Genomic DNA, 21,311 nt, shown 5'->3' on the forward strand with positions numbered 1-21,311 from the left:
AAACAGTGATAGATGGGTAGCCTTCCAAAATATAGTAAGATAATAAAATAGCTGATAGCGAAACACCCAAAGAGATCCGAAGAAGAAATATAAGTACCATCCTGTACCTTTTGGTTTGTGTCAGGGTCACTTTGAAGTCTTCTTCGGTTTCTTGAGCTACCTGTGCCACATTGACGGCTTCTGCTCACCCTACCCCTATATTTATTTACATATAGTACACGTATGTACCCAAGTTCTCGCCGTTTATCGGCTCCCGAACCAAACCAAACCAAACCGATACAATACGATACGATCCGATCCGATCCATTGTGGGGCCCTAGGGAATTAAAAAAAAAAAAAGCGACTTGAGCGTCGACGGCGCTAATCTGCGACTGCGGATCGCTCGAATTACAAACAGTTGTGCATATGTACCTTGTATATGGTGTACTATATATGTGTACATTTTCGTTGCCAGGGCTGTGTTATAAAACACTGAATTGTTCGCTTTTGTTGTTCTATTATTGTCGTTTGTGGTGTTGCGCATGCGCGCTTTTGACCTGATTCACTTGCCGCTTATCAGCAGAAAAAATAAAAAAAGCGATCCAAGTTCGGTTGTCGCCGGTGCCATATACCCTTTACATACACATGATACGGTGGGTATATGTCGAACTGGCAACATTGTTGACAGAAGTAAACAACCCCTTCAGAGAACTCGTTTGAGCTTGGGGTGACTTTTCGAGTATTTTATTTAGTCATAATATTAAAGCATTTGTTGTATTATTGGGGCATATCACCCAAACTTTCGTTTAAATAATAGGAAAAACAAAACTGCATGGCCAACAAAAATAAATTCGACTTAGATTTAGAGATATTTGAATAAGAGAAACGTTTAAAAACGTGTATATAAATCAATACATTTTTATTTTTGCAAATAACAAATTTTCCTATATTTGTTTACCATATTTGTTTATATATAATGTATTAGAAGAAACTATTTTTAATATTTCTTTGTGAGCTTGTAAATTCTGGGTACTGGTTACCTTTAGGTCTCCAAACGTTTTTTTTTCTCTATAATATATTTTATGTATAAAATATAATATAATATAAAGTCTGGGTACTAGGTAATTCTAGGTCTCTAAACTTGCTAATATTTTTCTCGCTCGGCGGGCGACTTGTTTAAATTAGTTTGTTATCAAAAACCTGAGAACTAATTTCAGACATTCCACTCATTTTCTCTCTCGCTTTCTTCCAAACAGCTCTTATCACACTGCGCATGCGAATAAGACCTTCGGGAAGCCAGTGAAGAAGGTCTGAGGAGAGGAGTGGAGTGGAGAGGAGAGGAGAGGATCAGGAGCAGGGATCAGGGAGGATCAGGGAGGTTCAGGGATCCGCACCGCCAAACTGGCCACCACAAGCTATCGGTTGGTCGTGGCGCCGGCGGGCAGCCAGCGGGGTTCGGCTGGCAATGTGGTGGTGACCACCACCACCACCTCCTCGGGCAGCAACTCCTCTAACGGGGGAGGGAATGGCGGAGGAAATGGTGTGGGGGGCAGCGGTGCGGGCGGCGGTCTCAATGTGACCACCATCACAACGACGGGCGGCGGTGGCGGTGGCGGCCAGTTGCAGAGTGCCGGCAACAGTTCGCAGAGCAACGGAACCACCTACAAAATCGAAATGCTCGATGAGGACATCCAGAGCCTGGGCTCCGACGACGACGACGAGGATCTGATCAGCAGCGATGGCAGCCTGTACGAGGGCGACCTGGGCTCCATGCCCGTCAACGATGATGTGGCCCACCAGTTGGCGGCCGCCGGACCAGTGGGCGTGGCCGCAGCGGCAGCCATTGCCAGTTCCAAGAAGCGCAAGCGACCGCACTGCTTCGAAACGAACCCGTCGGTGCGAAAGCGGCAACAGAATCGCTTGCTACGCAAACTGAGGGGCATCATCTATGAGTTTACGGGCAGGGTGGGCAAACAGGCGGTGGTGCTGGTGGCCACGCCGGGCAAACCGAATACCAGCTACAAGGTGTTCGGGGCGAAGCCGCTGGAGGATGTGCTGCGCAACCTGAAGAACATCGTGATGGACGAACTGGACAATGCACTGGCCCAGCAGGCGCCACCGCCGCCGCAGGACGATCCCTCGCTGTTCGAGCTGCCCGGCCTGGTCATCGATGGCATACCCACGCCCGTGGAGAAGATGACCCAGGCCCAGTTGCGCGCCTTCATCCCGCTGATGTTGAAGTACTCGACCGGCCGGGGGAAGCCCGGCTGGGGCAGGGAATCGACCCGACCGCCCTGGTGGCCCAAGGAGCTGCCCTGGGCCAATGTGCGCATGGATGCCCGCTCCGAGGACGACAAGCAGAAGGTGGGTGGGGTGGGTGTTCCAACAGCCGCCCCCCGTCTCCATTGGACTGTGCTAACCGGTGCTCCGCTTCCCCATTGCAGATCAGCTGGACGCATGCGCTGCGCAAGATCGTGATCAACTGCTACAAGTACCATGGCAGGGAGGACCTGCTGCCCACCTTTGCCGACGACGAGGACAAGGTCAACGCCTTGATTTCGCAGTCGGGCGACGAGGACGAGGACATGGAGCTATCGAATCCTCCCACCATCCATACAGTTACGACCATGACGCCGCCAACGGGCAACAGCAATGTGAGTATAGCATTGGTTCTGGATGCAGGGCTACTTATGGTACTCATGCTACTTATGGTACTCATGGTACTTATGGTACTCATGGTACTTATGGTACTCCTGGTACTCATGGGGTGAGGTGTGATCAGTCATCTGCTCTATAATTACCGAAAAAAGAGTTGCCTTATATGAAATCGATTGATATACATATATATATATATATATCGAGTACCGATTATCCCGATGGTCGGACCCTTTCGACCTTATCATACCAACTAGCTTGCCTGCCATTCCTAACCGGGTTAACTCACACCCATTACTAATCCGCATCCCCTGGCACTTGGAAGAGCATACCTATATCACGACCACATACTAATCCATCGAACAATCCAATCCAATTCAATCCACTCCAATGCAATCCACAACGAATCACCGTCTCACAGCAACCGCAGCAGGTGAATGTGGTGAAGATCAACAGTGCTGGCACCGTGATCACAACCCACACGGCCCAGAGCAACACGCCAGCCCCGACGATCATCCAGAGCACCAATAACCAGCATGTGACCACCACGGCCACGCTGCCCGCCTCCACGAAGATCGAGATCTGTCAGGCGCCTGCCCAGCAGCAGCAGCACCACCAGCAGCAGCAGCAGCAAAGCCACCAGCAGCAGCAGCAGCAACAGCACCACCAGACGCACTTGCCCAGCACGGTGCATATCCAGCCGGTGGCCGGCGGTCAGCCGCAGACGATCCAGCTGACCACGGCCAGTGGCACGGCGACGGCCACTGCAGTGCCCACCACTGCAGCCGCCGTGAGTGCCGCCCAGGCCCACCATCAGCAGCAGCAGCAGCAGCAACAGCAGCAACAGCAGCAGCAACAGCAGCAGCATCACCAGCACCAGCAGCACCAGTCGAGTGGCAGCCAAACGGTCACCGCCCAGCAGATCGCCAATGCCCAAGTCTGCATCGAGCCCATTACGCTCAGCGACGTTGATGTTCGTACTAATCCGGATGATGAATTGCCATTGCCCCCCGACTTGCCGTTGTGCCCACTAATCGAGCCGGGATCGGGGGTCGGGATGTGCCAAACTATGCACTCTATTCATGCTGATCAGCCAGCACATGATATGACAAGAGGGACACTCGAGATTAAAGCCTTTAAAGCATGTATATTTAGTTTGGAGAGGATCATATTGGGATTAGCAGGAATTCTTATAGACGGATAGATTTCAGTTATGAAAATATGAAATTGAAATACGTTTTATATGAATACTTAATTTGAATTTTAATCAGCCAGCAAAACATTCTGAGCTTAGGTTAGCAGCAGTTCTAAAAGATTTATAGATTGATAAAAAGACTCAATAGGTTTTACAATTCAATATGTATTTAAATCAGCTTAGATGGCAAAGTACAAGGATAGCAGGAATTCTAATAGATTTATAGATTTAACTTATGAACTAGGAGTAGTATGAAAATAGGAAGACTAAATAGGTTTAACATGTATATTTCATTTAAATTTTAATCAGCAAACAAAACATGCCGAACTTATTTGGCATTAATTGAATAGTATAAAAATAATAATTAATAAAAGAAAATATCATTTATAGATATATAAAATTTAAAGTATATTTATAGATTTAAAGATGAAAAGTTGAAAATCTGTATAAAAAGAGGTTTTAACATGCCTACTCAATATGAATTTTAATCAACAAACAAAATATTCGTAGCTTAGATGCCATTAATTGAATAGTTGCTATGCTGATAACAATGTATAAGATTGACAATCTATGTAGTGCTCTAAAAACACTCTTTTCTATGAGTAATCACATTTTAAATCATCTGAAGAATACAAATTTAAAGAGAGATTTCAAGACAGACAATAATTCCTAAAGTATAACGAATTTCTAAGTACTTAAAGTATATTTATGGATTCCTCTGTTCACGAACTGAACCATGAATTAGTCAAAAAAAAAATATTTGAATATATTTTAGGAAACTCTGTGCATAGTTTACATGTCTTGATCCACTTTCCCACAATTTTTATGTTCCACAAATTTTGTTTGGCTCAATCTTCCGTTGTTGTTGCTGTTGCTTGTCGTTAAACCTTGATGTTGTTACTCCCATTGATCCGACTATCCTTTTGATTTAACCTGATTTGATATGATTTTTTTTTGTGTTTGTTTGTCTTTCTTTTGCAGCTGGTTGTTATCGAGTTATTGGTTATTTTCATCATTATTTGCATCCACCACAAACCGAAAAATCGCACAATCGTCCCCACATGTAAATACTATTTAAGCCATTCCACAAACCCAAAAAAAAAAAGAGAATAATTTCTTTTTGCCTTTATTTAATGCAGTATTTACTATTGCCTGCTTGTTTTGCATTTTCGTAGTGTTTCATTTTATTTTCATTACTGTGCTTAATTATGCTTTAGATATTCAATCTTCCCTTCAGTTATTTCGTTACTAATTTGCCTTTCTCCTTGCATACAGTACACCACGCAAACGGTGCTCTCCCAAAATGCCGATGGCACCGTGTCGCTGATCCAGGTGGATCCCAATAACCCCATCATCACACTGCCGGATGGAACCACTGCCCAGGTCCAAGGAGTTGCCACGGTGAGTCCATCCAATGCTGTTCGTTCTTGGGCGACTTTTGATCACATTTTATATATTTATATTTATTAGCTCCACCAAGGCGAGGGCGGAGCCACCATTCAGACGGTGCAGAGTCTCACCGATGTCAATGGCCATGAAAACATGACCGTGGACCTGACCGAGACGCAGGATGGCCAAATATATATCACCACCGAGGATGGTCAAGGTAGTTATTAACCCTGCATATTCTACGATTTATCAACTACGAAAATTAGTTATTGATTGCTAAAACACTGTAAAATATCGATGTTCTGACAAGTTAATGGCGTAAATAATTTCAGAAATAAGAAAAAAACCTTTTTCTTTTCAGAGACCTAAGATAATCATTCTTTTTTCTGTTTGATTATTTTTCATACTAAAAAATCATCAACATCTCAAATTCAAAATGATTCCCATTTATTTAATGATCATGTTTTATTTTTATTTTTTATATTTAACAGAGAGTAATAATTATTTGTAAGCGAAAAAAATTCTCACACTGAAATAATGATTGAATAATCTTTTTATAAAGAGTACCTAGCATTTACAAATAAGTTATGTTAATTAATATGCCAATTCTAAATAGGTTTTGAGTCACAAGATTTAAACATTCAAAAAGTGATCTAATTAGTTATTGATTATGAAAGTAAGTTATTGATTAGTAAAAGATTTACTATTGTCCGACAAGGCAAAGGCAAAAATAGTTTGAGGAATATAAAAAGCAATAGCTTGTGCTTACCGCTTAAATTCCATATATTTATTAACAAAGGTTTTATATAAATAAAGACAAAAATTCTTACAGCGTTAATTTTACGAATACTTTATATAAGTAAAACAGTATTTATTTATATGCGCCTAACGCTTTCCTTTTGCTTTTCCAGGCTACCCCGTTTCGGTGAGCAATGTGATCTCGGTGCCCGTCTCCATGTACCAATCCGTGATGGCCAACATGCAGCAGATCCAGACGAACAGCGATGGAACGGTGTGCCTGGCGCCCATGCAGGTAGATACGAGTGCCAATCGCAGCAGCCAATCCACCGCCTCCGCCGCCGCCGCCGCCGCCGCCAGTTGCTCGGCCTCATCCGCATTGGCGGCAAGTGGCGGTGGCGTTCAGTGCTATTCACTGATCTCGGCGGGATCGGCGGCGGTCTTGGGCCGTCGCAGTGGTGCGGTGGTGGGTCAACAGGTCGCCCCGGGTGGGCGGTACTACCTGGCCACAGCCACTGCCACCACCAGTAGCAGCGCCACCAGTAGCAGCTCCGCCAGTGGCTTTGGCCAGCTGCACAACAACAATAACAGCAGCCTGGCGAATAACAATAACAATACCAATAACAATACCAATAACAATAGCATAAAGATGCCCATGCCCATAGTGCTGGCCACGCCTAGTCTTCCGCAGGTGGCCAGCACGAGGTCCACCAGGAGGGGCGGTGGTGGAGGAGCAGGAGGAGTAGCTGCTGCTGATGTGCTGCTTCAAAAGCGAAGGAAACCGAATGCCTCGCTGAAAAACAGGTCCTCCCATTTGAAAGCCAGCGATGAGAGCGGCTGCTCCTCGGGCAACTCCTCCGCCTCCATTCGCTGCGTGGATAGCGCCAGTTTGACCAGTGTGCAGCTCCAACTGCCGGCCATCAAGCTGGAGCACCTGGAGTAGGCTCCTCCATTCCCCATCCTCCATCCCAAATAATCCAGCCCATCTCGAATCTAGTCAAATGCGGCTTTGCACAAAACACAAAACAGAAAGTAAACAAAAAATGAGACAATATATGAATATATATGTGAGGGAAACGCACGAATGCACTTGCCATTTAAACTTAGATGAATGCCAAAAAAAAAAAAAAAGGAAAACAAAAAAAAACCCAAATGAATTAGTAGAACCAAGGGGTAAACCTCAGATATACTAACTATACGAATTGAATTTAGGTCCGAGAAGAGAAGAAACCAAAAAATTTGTTGATAATTGAAACCAAAAACCAAAATCAAAACTAAAAATCAAAAACTACAACTAAAATTGTTCCTAGTTAAACAGAGCTACAAATCATTTAAACATTTTCTAGTTATAGCCATTTGTTTAGTAGTTAAGTAGTGGAGAGTACATAGGTATATGTTATCGTGCACATAATCTTGCTTAGAGCGCAACACAAACCAAATATTAACCAATTTAAGTTGTACAATTTGGTTAGTTTTAGCCAGTAAGTAGTAAAGCAAACACAGGGATCAGCCAGCGTAGATGTTAGACGTTCACCTTATTTGACCTCTTGACCTTTTCACCTTTTGACCTTATGACCCACCAATCGAGTCCCTGAAACGTAGTCAATTCGCATTGAAAATGCCCAAAAGCAGGGGAACGAGTTTGCCATCGGAGCTAATTAGCTTTAGAAGTCGGGAGTTAAAATGTGTGCTATATATAATATCCGTATATAGGAGGGGATATTCGATATATTCACCTCAAAAAGTGCGTGCAAAATTAATTTTATGTTGATCTATAACTATTATCATTATTATTGCTATTTGCTATTGTGTTTTATTGAAATCATTATGACTATTACTATTACTATTACTATTATCATTATTATTGTGTTTACATGTTTTATTTTTTATATATCGCTATTATTTCAATTGTTTTAGAGAAAATTTTATGTTTAAACAAACTAAGAGTGAAGTGCAAAAAAAAAGGAGCGAATGAGAAGCCAACAAATTTTATTGAATAAATCTTTTGTTGTTGTGATTTTATTATAATTTGACTTTTAATTATTTTACTAGTATATATTGTGTAAGCTGAAATGCTAAATAAAGCCAGCAAATTATTGTAAATATTATGATTATTTTTTATTTATTGTTAATTAGGCCTGATTTATCGTTGAATTGGTGTAAGTATTTTTGTTACTATTACAAATTGGTTTTTATATATTTTGTATGCTTTCTTTATTCAAATTCTTTTTTTTCGCCAGATAGAGACTGAAGAATATTGAAGGAGCCCACCGATTTTAAAAGCCCATACTTGTGAATATTTTACTAATTTTGCACAACTTCTCTTGTGCCCATTAGGTGGAGAATGGCGACCAACTGGAGACGATCACCATGTCGCCCGGCATGCACCAGATGATGATCCAGGGCGGTCCTGGCCAGGAGCCGCAGCTGGTGCAGGTGGTCAGCCTGAAGGACGCCACCCTGCTGAGCAAGGCCATGGAGGCCATCAATTCCGGCAACGTGAAGTCGGAGGATACGATCATAATGGAGCAATAGCTGGAGCCCATAGACGGCATGATCTCGCCCGGATTGAGCGAGTGACGTGCCGTATGCGTATTCGTATCCGAATCACCTGGGAATCGCAGCTCTCCTGGCTGAGAAGACAACCCCAATTCCCTAAAAGCTAAGGGGTTCCAAGTACCTGAAAGGTGTTGCTAACAAAGGGAGGAGCAAATCGGGAACCCCAACCATGAACCATGAACCATGAACCATGAACCATGAACCATGAACCATGAAACCATCTAGTCGTCGCATGTCTAGTCAAGAGAGCGTGCTCTGTATAAAGCGATCAATCAGTCTAGTCTTCGCATAGAAAATTATCTTTAATTACTCGTAATCGTAAAACCAAAACCCTATCATTAGCCCGAACGACCACACTTCCTTTTTTTTTGAGTGCTGTTCCTTCATTTTTTTTTTTGGCTCTATAAATAGTTCAATTCTGGGCTGGATACTCATAGCTATAATATCGTAACATACATATGCATATGTCTAAGCATTATAAGCGTTACTTGTACGTACAACTCTCTCTCTCTCTATATATATATATATATATGGTATATATACTCGTGTAACGTTTGCAATAATTAACCAATTGAATATTTAACGAAACGAGAGAGCAGAGATTACAAATTAATTATACAATTTAGGACAACTGACGAAGAAGCCCATGCAATGTAAACAAAGAGCATCACTTTAAACTTAATTAAATTACCTAATTACTAAAGATAACGAAACCTATGCATAATAACTATCGAATAAACCCATAAAGTGTACGACAAGTCTGACTCTGTGGGACCTCTGATATTCAATGGAGAAAGGATGAAGATGCGATCGGTGTTTCATAAGTGCTGCTGCTGGGCAGGATGTGCGGCTCTCGATTCAATGATTTATTTGGCCGACCCATCGAAGCAGGAAACCCGCTGGTGACGCAACAATCCGGAAACCACTGGAAGGTTGCCCGCCAAACAGCACTACTCTTGGCCTGATCCGCTGAGTGTCTCGCTTTTGTCTCGCTGCTGGCCAAAAACCCAGCTTCGATACGAAAATTACATGCCAAAATGTGGGCACACACCGAAAGTATCATAAGTTCATAGAGGCAGCAAACACGTTTGTTTCGCCTGCGCTGCATTGTAATTTAAACGAAGCCCGCGGAACGTTGACCCGCTGCTCCACTACACTACTGCAACTGGGTGGCCAGGTTTTCAAGGAGGGATGCATGCGGCTGGCTGGGAAAGACCCAAATACGGCCACCATTGGAACTGCATCGCATCTGGGGATCTGTAATAGGTCGAGGTGCTACGCTTCCTCGTTGCATGTTGCTGGTTGCTACAAGTTGCTCTGGGCCTGAACTTCACAGATGACAAAAACAGCTCTATATTCACTTAATTTAGCAGGTAAATACCGTTTTTATTTATTGGTTGTTAAATTGTTTTATTTTTATAAAATGTATGGGTTATTAAAATTATACTACCTTATTAAATTCAATTTAATAAGTTGAAATTAAGCTCATAGTTTTAAGCTAACAAATAACCATTCGACCTGCACTGAAAATATGGACACTATATTTTTTTTTCTGCTGTGCAAATTTTAAAACATTTTTATGTAAAATATAGCAGCGCCTAGAATCTTTTCGGGAGTTTATTTTCGAAAAAATTTATAGATGTTTCAGACAGATTTTGTCGAAAACTAAAACCATAAAAAACTCTTGAATTTATACCTTTTCTTTGGTTTTAAGAAATTGTGTAATATTGCTATGTAAAGTTAAGCACCGCCAAGAATAATTAATTAATATTATTTTTTAAAAAAATATGTTTAGCTTTTTAAAATAGATTTGGTCGAAAAACTAAAACCAAAACACTCTTGAATTTATACCTTTTATTTAAGTAAACCTGTTCATAATGGCAGTGTGTGTCGTGCCATTGACGTTGATCCCATCTTAAACGCCTCGCAACCGAATCATCTGTTGTCTGCTGCTTAAGAGTTGGACACGTCCAACGATCTGGGATCAAAATCCGTCCCCTTTGGCTCACCTTCAGTGCTTTTTGGGATGCGATGTTGCGTCTTCGGCCGGCAACTTGCAACTCGGCACTTGGGATTTGCAACAGCAACTGACGGCGACAGCAGCAATGTGCAACTTGCAACTTGCGTTGGAAATTCGCGTCTGGGTCGTCGCAATTGACGCCAGTTAGTTTACTTTGTTTAAGCCGCCTTCTTCCCACCTTTTCCCCCCTTTTTCACCCTTCTCCATGTGTCACCGTAACCATCACCTTCCACCCATTTTCTATACGTATTTGGCGTATTGTGTAAGACATGCTGATGCGGGATTTATTATACCGCTCAAATTGCACTTTCGTTTGGGAACCATCTGCAATTAGTGAATTGTGGCCACGCCCCCGAAAATGGCGCGTAAACCGCCCACCATTTGCAGGGCTTCTTGACGAAAGAAAAAGGCGTATTTTTGCATGTTAATTGCATTTCATGGGAGTTGAAAAAACTCATATATGCAAATGCTTTTTATGGCGGAAAGTTAAAAAAAAGTTGTGTCACCGAATCAATTTATATTTAGTGTGTTAGGAAAGTCATTCGCTTGTTGTTTGAATTGCATGCCAGACGTTCGTAAAATATGTTGTTTTAATTGGTGTTATTGATTTAAAAAAATTTAATTAACTATTTTACCTTCCTCCCCATTTTCAGCATATTTTGAAAACTATTGAAAATGTTCAAAATGTCTTTAAAAATATCAAATTTACGGTGATGGTTTTTAAATTGAAATTTCGTACCTGTGCTAAATAGGCTTTACCACTTTAAACACCCTTGTCTCTGGGCAATTAAACAGCTGAATTATGACTTACCTTTTATGTCCGTAGTGTGTATTAAAAATAAATATACATTGTTGTTTAGGAGTATCATTTTTTAAAGGATGGGCCAATGATGTTTAAGTAGTTTTACATTGGCCAAGTGCCAGCATTTTTCGACGATACAGTCGGTAGATGTTTTTTCTCGGATCAACCTGAAAAATTAACATAATGCATTTTCCCTTCCCTGATCAACCATCTCAGTTGCACCATGACAAATCGTGGTTTTTGGCCAATTTGTCTGCCCACTTTTTGGTTATTTTTTGGAATATATATTTTTTTTTGCGGCGATTTGGCTGCATCGAATGCGCCGTCGTCACGCCCAAAATGATTGATCGACTGGCCATTTTGATCGTCGGGCTTTGTCATCGTTTTGGGGCCAAATTGCCAACGATATCCCCCAGATGCAAATCAAATAATGGCATCAAGTGAACAACGCCGCAAGTTGCAAGTTGGCCTGATGTTGCTGTTGTGACCGGCGATGCTTCTACTGCAGTTGCAGTTGCTGCTGCGGATTATGCAATGGGAAAGGTGCAGCAGCAGCAGCAGCAGCAGCAGCAACTTGTCTGCCGGGAGATGCGCTTGTATAGCAATACAAACAAATCTTGGGCCGGTTGCAAACTGTTTCAGATGCGACAATCGAATGCAGTCGCAGTTATGAGTTGTCTGCTGCTTTCGCCTGCTGTCTTAATGTCTACTGTATACTGTCTACTGTCTACTGCCACCCCCAACCCCATCCTAACAGGCCAACAGCCCGAAACTAAGGCCCATTCCCTGAATCCTCCTCCCTGACTAATGGCGACTTCGCGACGATGATGCGGCAGCATTTGGCCCACATTGCGCCAATGTGGTGGCTGGTGAGCCAGCTACAGAGAGAGAAAATAGGTACTATTAATTCAATTTGAATTTATTTTTATAATGAACAATTCATGATTTTGTGTCCTTAGATTTTAAAATCATATTAAACCCTTATTTTTATGGTTAAAAACAAAAACGAAGGGACTGAAAAATGGTTTTGAAATACCGAAAATATACCTTATGATATAAAAAGTCTCTTCGTAAATAAAACATATTTATTTACACAAAACGAAATCTTATTTTATATAAATATATATACTATTTTTGAAATACCGTTAATTTACCTTATGATAAAAAAGTCTCCTAGTAAATATTACATATTTATTTAAATATAAGAACAAATTTCTTTCTTTAATTAAAACGAAATCTTATTCTAATTTCTAACATAGAGATAGAAAACATCAGTGAATTAAAATCGTTCAACTTAAAATATCCATTAAATTGGAAAATATGTTTTTCAGAGTTCAGCATGGATTTAAACGAAAACTTAACATTAAATGTAGCCCACGACATATTCCTTTTTTTCTTGCAGTGCCTCAGCAGCACCTCCAACATCTGCCGACCGCACGGTGAGCGTGGAAAATAGTTTTTCCTTTTGCTTTCTGCCAGAGCCAAGCTTTTCCGGTTAATGTTATGTTGCCGGTGGTTGGTATAAAAACTGCGGCTGCCATCGGTGGTCATGTCAGTTGTGGATTCGCACTTAACCCACTAGTTAACCCAAACGAAGCGTTCCAAGCGATGAAAGTACGGCCAGGATAACTACAGAATTATTTATCATAATTGCGCATATTGCGCATACGCACCGTGTTCTCACAATTTTTTTTCAAGTGATTCTCATTGAGTGTTATTGTTTTTTTTTTTGTTCTACGTTTCAGGCCTTTGTGTGTCTTCTGCTTATTGGAGTGGCCAGTGTGACTGGAAAACCTAAGCCTCCGGGAGGCGGCGGTTGGTCCTCTGGAGGAGGAGGAGGCGGCGGAGGAGGCTGGTCCTCTGGAGGAGGAGGAGGAGGCTGGTCCTCTGGAGGAGGAGGCGGGGGCGGCCATGGGGGAGGAGGGGGCGATGTACAGATCATTAAAGTGATCACGGAGAGCGGCGGAGGAGGTGGCGGCGGTGGCTGGTCTTCAGGAGGCGGCGGCGGAGGAGGCGGCGGCTGGTCTTCGGGAGGCGGAGGCGGCGGTTGGTCTTCGGGAGGCGGCGACGGAGGAGGCGGCGGCGATGTGAAGCTCATTAAGATCATAAGCCTGGGATCCGGAGGCGGCGGCGGCGGCGGCGGCGGCGGCGGTTGGTCTTCAGGAGGAGGTGGTGGCGGCGGAGGCGGTTGGTCTTCAGGAGGAGGCGGCGGCGGACACGGTGGCGGCGGCGGTGGTGGCTCCAAGGTCATCAAGATTATCAAGCTGAGCTCTGGAGGAGGAGGCGGTGGCCACGGGGGCGGCGGTGGCGGCGGTGGTGGCGGTTGGTCTTCAGGAGGAGGCGGCGGCGGCGGTTGGCAGCCCGCTGGAGGATGGGCATAGAATATATGCCTAAAATCCTAGGAAGCCATCGAAGCAATCCACCCCCACTCTTGTAAATACTGTACATATCCAAGAAGCTTTGTTTTTTTGTTACTATGCCCCAGACAACTGTTACTAAATTAGGCATGAGGCTTTATAGAAAATGGCCTTTGCTTGAAATGCACAAATTAAATATTAAATAAATGTACCCTTAATCTGTAACTTTTTAAATTATTGTTTTGTATACAGCCAAATTCAGAAATTCAAAATATTTGTTAAAAATTATGACTTTTCTTGTTATGCTTTCAATATTTAAAAGTTTGTATTGTATCACAAATATTTTAAACCTTTTCTTGTTTTAAAAAAAAAATCTTGTAACAGAAAAAATATGTAACACTTGAATGAAATAAAAAAAGAGCTTAAAGTTGCTAAAAGCTTATTCACTGAATCTTTGGGTAGCTATGAATTTAGTAGGATAGCCCAAGAGTATCCTACAAAATGCATAGCTGTCCAAAGAAAGTTTTCTATTGAACCTGGAACTTTTGTTCCGGTAAGTAATCGCCGAGTTATGTAAAGATTACATCAATTAAAAATCCTTTTTGGATTAAAAAAAGTTGTGGCTGTCTATTTCTGACTAGGGAGAGGAGGCTGCCATCCCAAATAAATTTCTTAATTTTAACAACAAAAATTCCTTTCTCAACTAAAAAAGTTGTTAGTTTTAAGGCTTTGTTTTGTTTGTTAGTTAGGTGTTGTATGTGTTAACCCAAATTTATCTGCAACAAGAAATCCTTAACAAAGACTTTCAATGGCAATATGAATTGTGTCGACATTTTTTCTTCTTAAAGGTGTAAAGCAGCGAGTTAGCCCAGGTAGTCATCCATTAGTTGGACTGTGAACCGGATTCCCTTTATTGAAAGCCCAGGAAATATGGGACTTCCTTGAGGCAACTGCTTCAATTGCGGGGATTTTCGTGATTTTACAATATAGACTTATGCGACTCAGCTAGCCAATTGCTTCTCACATACTGATGAGCCTCGAATGGAATCAATTGGTTCTTTCAACGAAGTTCGAATACGCTTACTTTTAACAGAACCTTACTTAAGACTTAGTCTTGGCATAGTTTTATCATCAGACTAATGGCTATTGGCGGGTGCAAATTATCTTTTGGTTGGACCCTTGATTCTAATTATAAATCCAATTGACTATACTGGTTTTCTCTCTTCCCAATATATCCACCACTATATCCGATACTCTCCCATTTCTCAGATGAGTAAGAGGGATTTTCCAGCAGATGTCATGCATATAATTGCTGATACTCTGCCTGATTTTCGGGTACTCCTGGCGTATGCGTAATTTTCGCATGCCTTTTTAATAGAAATTATTCTTATTTGCCCATTATTTTTTAACGCTTTTGACTTTAACTTATAAGCTGATCTTGTAAAGAAAATTTAGCGATAGATTCAGGTTACATAAGCGATATATTTTTTTATTTTTAATTAGTTGGATTTTTAATAAGCTTAAAAAAGATTTCGCACAATGTTTTAATTCTTAGGTGCTATAATCCGAGTTTTAATTGATTTTGTGGTTAAGCACATCAATAGTAACCAATTTAATAAATTTGTGGTTAACATCAAAGCTTATTAATATTCTAGGCAAGTGGATAGCAGTTTCTTTAGTCAATTAAAAACTTGTTAAAAATCTTGCCTTAGCCCCGAAAAACTAAGCTGGATATTAAATATGATTTTGGACATATAGAAATAATAAATCAGGAAAAATAAAATAACCACTTCTGGAAAAACATTGGGCCAAAAACACATTTATGTAAAACTATACAGAGCATTGGTAAGTCCCCGATTTTAGTCTCTTCACTGACCCGTTGAGTAATTAATGTTTAATGCCCGCCGGCTTTCGTTACATTGCTTTATAGGTAAACTCCCCGATCTTTTCAAACACGATCGGCTGAGAGAATTCGATGTCTCCCAGCGATGACGACAACGTTGCGATGGCTAACAATGGATGTCATATATAAAGCGGAATGCATTCTAAAGTGGGATGAGTAGTTGGCCACCAGCTGTAGCTTTGAATAGAACGGATTAGAGCGGAGCATCAGCAAACCGGAACTGGGAACTGCAATATCTACGAATCACCCAAGATGAGGCACTGGCTCATCTTTGCCTTTTGGCTGGTAATCCTGGCCAGCTGCGTGGACTTCAGCACTCCGTCGCTTTTGGCGCTTAAGAAGAAGCTGTTTGGCGGGGGCCACGGAGGAGGAGGAGGAGGAGGAGGATGGGGAGGAGGTGGAGGTGGAGGAGGATGGGGAGGAGGAGGCAGCGGGGGCCATAACGGAGGCGGTGGATATCATGGCGGTGGCGGTGGCCATCCCGGTGGAGGAGGCAGTACCATTGAGGTCTATGTGGTCAAGCCAGTCTATCGCGGTGGCGGAGGAGGTGGCCACCACGGCGGCGGAGGAGGCGGCTACCATGGCGGAGGCGGCGGCGGCGGCGGAGGACCTTCCCAGTGGGGCGGAGGCGGCGGCGGAGGACCTTCCCAGTGGAGTGGAGGCGGCGGCGGTGGCGGAGGCGGTGGCGGTGGCTCCTACGCCAGCAGCAGTGCAAACGCAAATAGCTGGAGCTCCGGAGGAGGAGGAGGTGGCTGCCATTCTTGTGGCGGCGGCGGAGGAGGTGGAAGTAGCGCCTATGCCAAGGCTTCGGCGAATGCCTATGCAGGCAACTGGTAGGATTCCAAATCTACAAAGGATTTTCACCCTGTTTACCATTATTTTTTTTTTATTAACTTGTAAGCTCATCAGTGAACAAATAAAAAGTTGTGAAATCAAAACACAATTGTGAAATGTGCTCACAATTAGTGATCAACTACGAAATACCAATTGCAGAAAAATAAAGTGCAACATTATGTGAAAGCTTAATTGAGCTTAGCCTATTTAGAAAGTATGTCTTTGTCACAAAATGACAAAAAAAACATAAGCCTTAATTTGGAGAAGTAACACTCTTTAAAATCGTAAAAAAAATCCAATCAATAGCTGAACAATGTTTATTTTTGGTGGTTTAATTTAACAAATTTACAAAACTCCAAATATCAATTTTCAAAATTGATTTTTTTATCAAATCCCTGGGAACTAAAGCTCAAAAGAATGTCTTACAACGCTGAATTCGTCGTTAAATTGCCAATCGAATGGCATTCACAGATAAAATTTTTTCAGCCTTTCAAATTTTCGAAAAAAATGATGGGGTACCCCCTTATCAAAAATGCAAAAAATTAATTTCTTCAAAAAATCGATTGTTAAAAATCTGTTTTTGCATCAAAGCAAAAATTATGTTTCTAAATCGACTGTGGATGGGTAGTATAGGTCGCCAGCTATTCAAAACAGTCACTTTTATGGCTGTACGTCTATTTTTGGCCAAGTTACAACATAAGGACTCTTTCGGATTTTGATTTTTGACAAGTCTCCAAAAACCTAAAAAAAACACCTAAAAATCAGTTTTTCTATCAAAACGCTGAGAAGTAATGCTCAAAAGATATAATGTCATACATCGCTGAATTCGTCGTTAAATTGCCAACCGAATGGCATTCACAGATAAAATTTTTTCAGCCTTTCAAATTTTCGAAAAAAATGATGGGGTACCCCCTTATCAAAAATGCAAAAAATTAATTTCTTCAAAAAATCGATTGTTAAAAATCTGTTTTTGCATCAAAGCAAAAATTATGTTTCTAAATCGATTGTGGATGGGTAGTATAGGTCGCCAGCTAGTCAAAACAGTCACTCTTATGGCTATACGTCTATTTTTGGCCAAGTTACAACATAAGGACTCTTTCGGATTTTGATTTTTGGCAAGTCTCCAAAAACCCAAAAAAAAACACCTAAAAATCAGTTTTTCCATCAAAACGCTGAGAAGTAATGCTCAAAAGATGGAATGTCATACATCGCTGAATTCGTCGTTAAATTGCCAATCGAATGGCATTCACAGATAAAATTTTTTCAGCCTTTCAAATTTTCGAAAAAAATGATGGGGTACCCCCTTATCAAAAATGCAAAAAATTAATTTCTTCAAAAAATCGATTGTTAAAAATCTGTTTTTGCATCAAAGCAAAAATTATGTTTCTAAATCGATTGTGGATGGGTAGTATAGGTCACCAGCTATTCAAAACAGTCACTCTTATGGCTATACGTCTATTTTTGGCCAAGTTACAACATAAGGACTCTTTCGGATTTTGATTTTTGGCAAGTCTCCAAAAACCCAAAAAAAAACACCTAAAAATCAGTTTTTCCATCAAAACGCTGAGAAGTAATGCTCAAAAGATGGAATGTCATACATCGCTGAATTCGTCGTTAAATTGCCAATCGAATGGCATTCACAGATAAAATTTTTTCAGCCTTTCAAATTTTCGAAAAAAATGATGGGGTACCCCCTTATCAAAAATGCAAAAAATTAATTTCTTCAAAAAATCGATTGTTAAAAATCTGTTTTTGCATCAAAGCAAAAATTATGTTTCTAAATCGAATGTGGATGGGTAGTATAGGTCACCAGCTATTCAAAACAGTCACTCTTATGGTTATACGTCTATTTTTGGCCAAGTTACAACATAAGGACTCTTTCGGATTTTGATTTTTGACAAGTCTCCAAAAACCTAAAAAAAACACCTAAAAATCAGTTTTTCCATCAAAACGCTGAGAAGTAATGCTCAAAGATGGAATGTCATACATCGCTGAATTCGTCGTTAAATTGCCAATCGAATGGCATTCACAGATAAAATTTTTTCAGCCTTTCAAATTTTCGAAAAAAATGATGGGGTACCCCCTTATCAAAAATGCAAAAAATTAATTTCTTCAAAAAATCGATTGTTAAAAATCTGTTTTTGCATCAAAGCAAAAATTATGTTTCTAAATCGAATGTGGATGGGTAGTATAGGTCGCCAGCTATTCAAAACAGTCACTCTTATGGTTATACGTCTATTTTTGGCCAAGTTACAACATAAGGACTCTTTCGGATTTTGATTTCTGACAAGTCTCCAAAACCCTAAAAAAAATACACCCTAAAAATCAGTTTTTCTATCAAAACGCTGAGAAGTAATGCTCAAGAGATGGAATGACATACATCGCTGAATTCGTCGTTAAATTGCCAATCAAATGGCATTCACAGATAAAATTTTTTCAGCCTTTCAAATTTTCGAAAAAAATGATGGGGTACCCCCTTATCAAAAATGCAAAAAATTAATTTCTTCAAAAAATCGATTGTTAAAAATCTGTTTTTGCATCAAAGCAAAAATTATGTTTCTAAATCGAATGTGGATGGGTAGTATAGGTCACCAGCTATTCAAAACAGTCACTCTTATGGCTATACGTCTATTTTTTGGCCAAGTTACAACATAAGGACTCTTTCGGATTTTGATTTTTGACAAGTCTCCAAAAACCTAAAAAAAACACCTAAAAATCAGTTTTTCCATCAAAACGCTGAGAAGTAATGCTCAAGAGATGGAATGTCATACATCGCTGAATTCGTCGTTAAATTGCCAATCAAATGGCATTCACAGATAAAATTGTTTCAGCCTTTCAAATTTTCAAAAAAATGATGGGGTACCCCCTTATCAAAAATGCAAAAAATTAATTTCTTCAAAAAATCGATTGTTAAAATCTGTTTTTGCATCAAAGCAAAAATTATGTTTCTAAATCGATTGTGGATGGGTAGTATAGGTCGCCAGCTATTCAAAACAGTCACTCTTATGGCTATACGTCTATTTTTGGCCAAGTTACAACATAAGGACTCTTTCGGATTTTGATTTTTGACAAGTCTCCAAAAACCTAAAAAAAACACCTAAAAATCAGTTTTTCTATCAAAACGCTGAGAAGTAATGCTCAAAAGATGGAATGTCATACATCGCTGAATTCGTCGTTAAATTGCCAATCAAATGGCATTCACAGATAAAATTTTTTCAGCCTTTCAAATTTTCGAAAAAAATGATGGGGTACCCCCTTATCAAAAATGCAAAAAATTAATTTCTTCAAAAAATCGATTGTTAAAAATCTGTTTTTGCATCAAAGCAAAAATTATGTTTCTAAATCGAATGTGGATGGGTAGTATAGGTCACCAGCTATTCAAAACAGTCACTCTTATGGCTATACGTCTATTTTTTGGCCAAGTTACAACATAAGGACTCTTTCGGATTTTGATTTTTGACAAGTCTCCAAAAACCTAAAAAAAAACACCTAAAAATCAGTTTTTCCATCAAAACGCTGAGAAGTAATGCTCAAAGATGGAATGTCATACATCGCTGAATTCGTCGTTAAATTGCCAATCGAATGGCATTCACAGATAAATTTTTTCAGCCTTTCAAATTTTCGAAAAAAATGATGGGGTACCCCCTTATCAAAAATGCAAAAAATTAATTTCTTCAAAAAATCGATTGTTAAAAATCTGTTTTTGCATCAAAGCAAAATTATGTTTTCTAAATCGAATGTGGATGGGTAGTATAGGTCGCCAGCTATTCAAAACAGTCACTCTTATGGTTATACGTCTATTTTTGGCCAAGTTACAACATAAGGACTCTTTCGGATTTTGATTTCTGACAAGTCTCCAAAACCCTAAAAAAAATACACCCAAAAATCAGTTTTTCCTATCAAAACGCTGAGAAGTTAATGCTCAAGAGATGGAATGACATACATTGCTGAATTCGTCGTTAAATTGCCAATCAAATGGCATTCACAGATAAAATTTTTTCAGCCTTTCAAATTTTCGAAAAAAATGATGGGGTACCCCCTTATCAAAAATGCAAAAAATTAATTTCTTCAAAAATCGATTGTTAAAAATCTGTTTTTGCATCAAAGCAAAAATTATGTTTCTAAATCGAATGTGGATGGGTAGTATAGGTCACCAGCTATTCAAAACAGTCACTCTTATGGCTATACGTCTATTTTTTGGCCAAGTTACAACATAAGGACTCTTTCGGATTTTGATTTTTGACAAGTCTCCAAAAACCTAAAAAAAACACCTAAAATCAGTTTTTCCATCAAAACGCTGAGAAGTAATGCTCAAGAGATGGAATGTCATACATCGCTGAATTCGTCGTTAAATTGCCAATCAAATGGCATTCACAGATAAAATTGTTTCAGCCTTTCAAATTTTCGAAAAAAAATGATGGGGTACCCCCTTATCAAAAATGCAAAAAATTAATTTCTTCAAAAAATCGATTGTTTAAAATCTGTTTTTGCATCAAAGCAAAAATTATGTTTCTAAATCGATTGTGGATGGGTAGTATAGGTCGCCAGCTATTCAAAACAGTCACTCTTATGGCTATACGTCTATTTTTTGGCCAAGTTACAACATAAGGACTCTTTCGGATTTTGATTTTTGACAAGTCTCCAAAAACCTAAAAAAAAACACCTAAAAATCAGTTTTTCTATCAAAACGCTGAGAAGTAATGCTCAAAAGATGGAGTGTCATACATCGCTGAATTCGTCGTTAAATTGCCAATCGAATGGCATTCACAGATAAAATTTTTTCAGCCTTTCAAATTTTCGAAAAAAATGATGGGGTACCCCCTTATCAAAAATGCAAAAAATTAATTTCTTCAAAAAATCGATTGTTAAAATCTGTTTTT

The 21,311-nt window shown here is 40.3% G+C and overlaps 2 protein-coding genes across 4 annotated transcripts; both read left to right on the plus strand.

Moving 5' to 3' along the window:
* The first annotated feature begins 1,302 nt into the window (after positions 1-1,302).
* On the plus strand, positions 1,303-7,957 carry LOC128265921 (DNA-binding protein Ewg). Its single transcript, XM_053002166.1, has 6 exons — positions 1,303-2,343; positions 2,424-2,633; positions 3,056-3,607; positions 5,105-5,230; positions 5,300-5,435; positions 6,130-7,957. The coding sequence occupies exons 1-6, from the start codon at positions 1,654-1,656 to the stop codon at positions 6,897-6,899; spliced, it is 2,484 nt and encodes an 827-aa protein (XP_052858126.1). The 5' UTR covers positions 1,303-1,653; the 3' UTR covers positions 6,900-7,957.
* A 538-nt stretch (positions 7,958-8,495) lies between these two features.
* Positions 8,496-14,104, plus strand: LOC128265922 (uncharacterized). 3 transcript variants are annotated; one of them, XM_053002169.1, is made up of 4 exons: positions 8,496-9,888; positions 12,740-12,951; positions 13,083-13,152; positions 13,189-14,104. In XM_053002169.1, the coding sequence occupies exons 2-4, from the start codon at positions 12,841-12,843 to the stop codon at positions 13,716-13,718; spliced, it is 711 nt and encodes a 236-aa protein (XP_052858129.1). In that variant the 5' UTR covers positions 8,496-9,888; positions 12,740-12,840; the 3' UTR covers positions 13,719-14,104. The 3 variants fall into 3 exon arrangements, with proteins under 3 accessions (XP_052858129.1, XP_052858127.1, XP_052858128.1); XM_053002167.1 differs by having other exon boundaries at positions 13,083-14,104; XM_053002168.1 differs by lacking the exon at positions 8,496-9,888 and having other exon boundaries at positions 12,657-12,951; positions 13,083-14,104.
* Positions 14,105-21,311: the final 7,207 nt, after the last annotated feature.

Source organism: Drosophila gunungcola, unplaced genomic scaffold (genome assembly GCF_025200985.1).
Source record: "Drosophila gunungcola strain Sukarami unplaced genomic scaffold, Dgunungcola_SK_2 000178F, whole genome shotgun sequence".
Classification (NCBI taxonomy): domain Eukaryota; kingdom Metazoa; phylum Arthropoda; class Insecta; order Diptera; family Drosophilidae; genus Drosophila; species Drosophila gunungcola.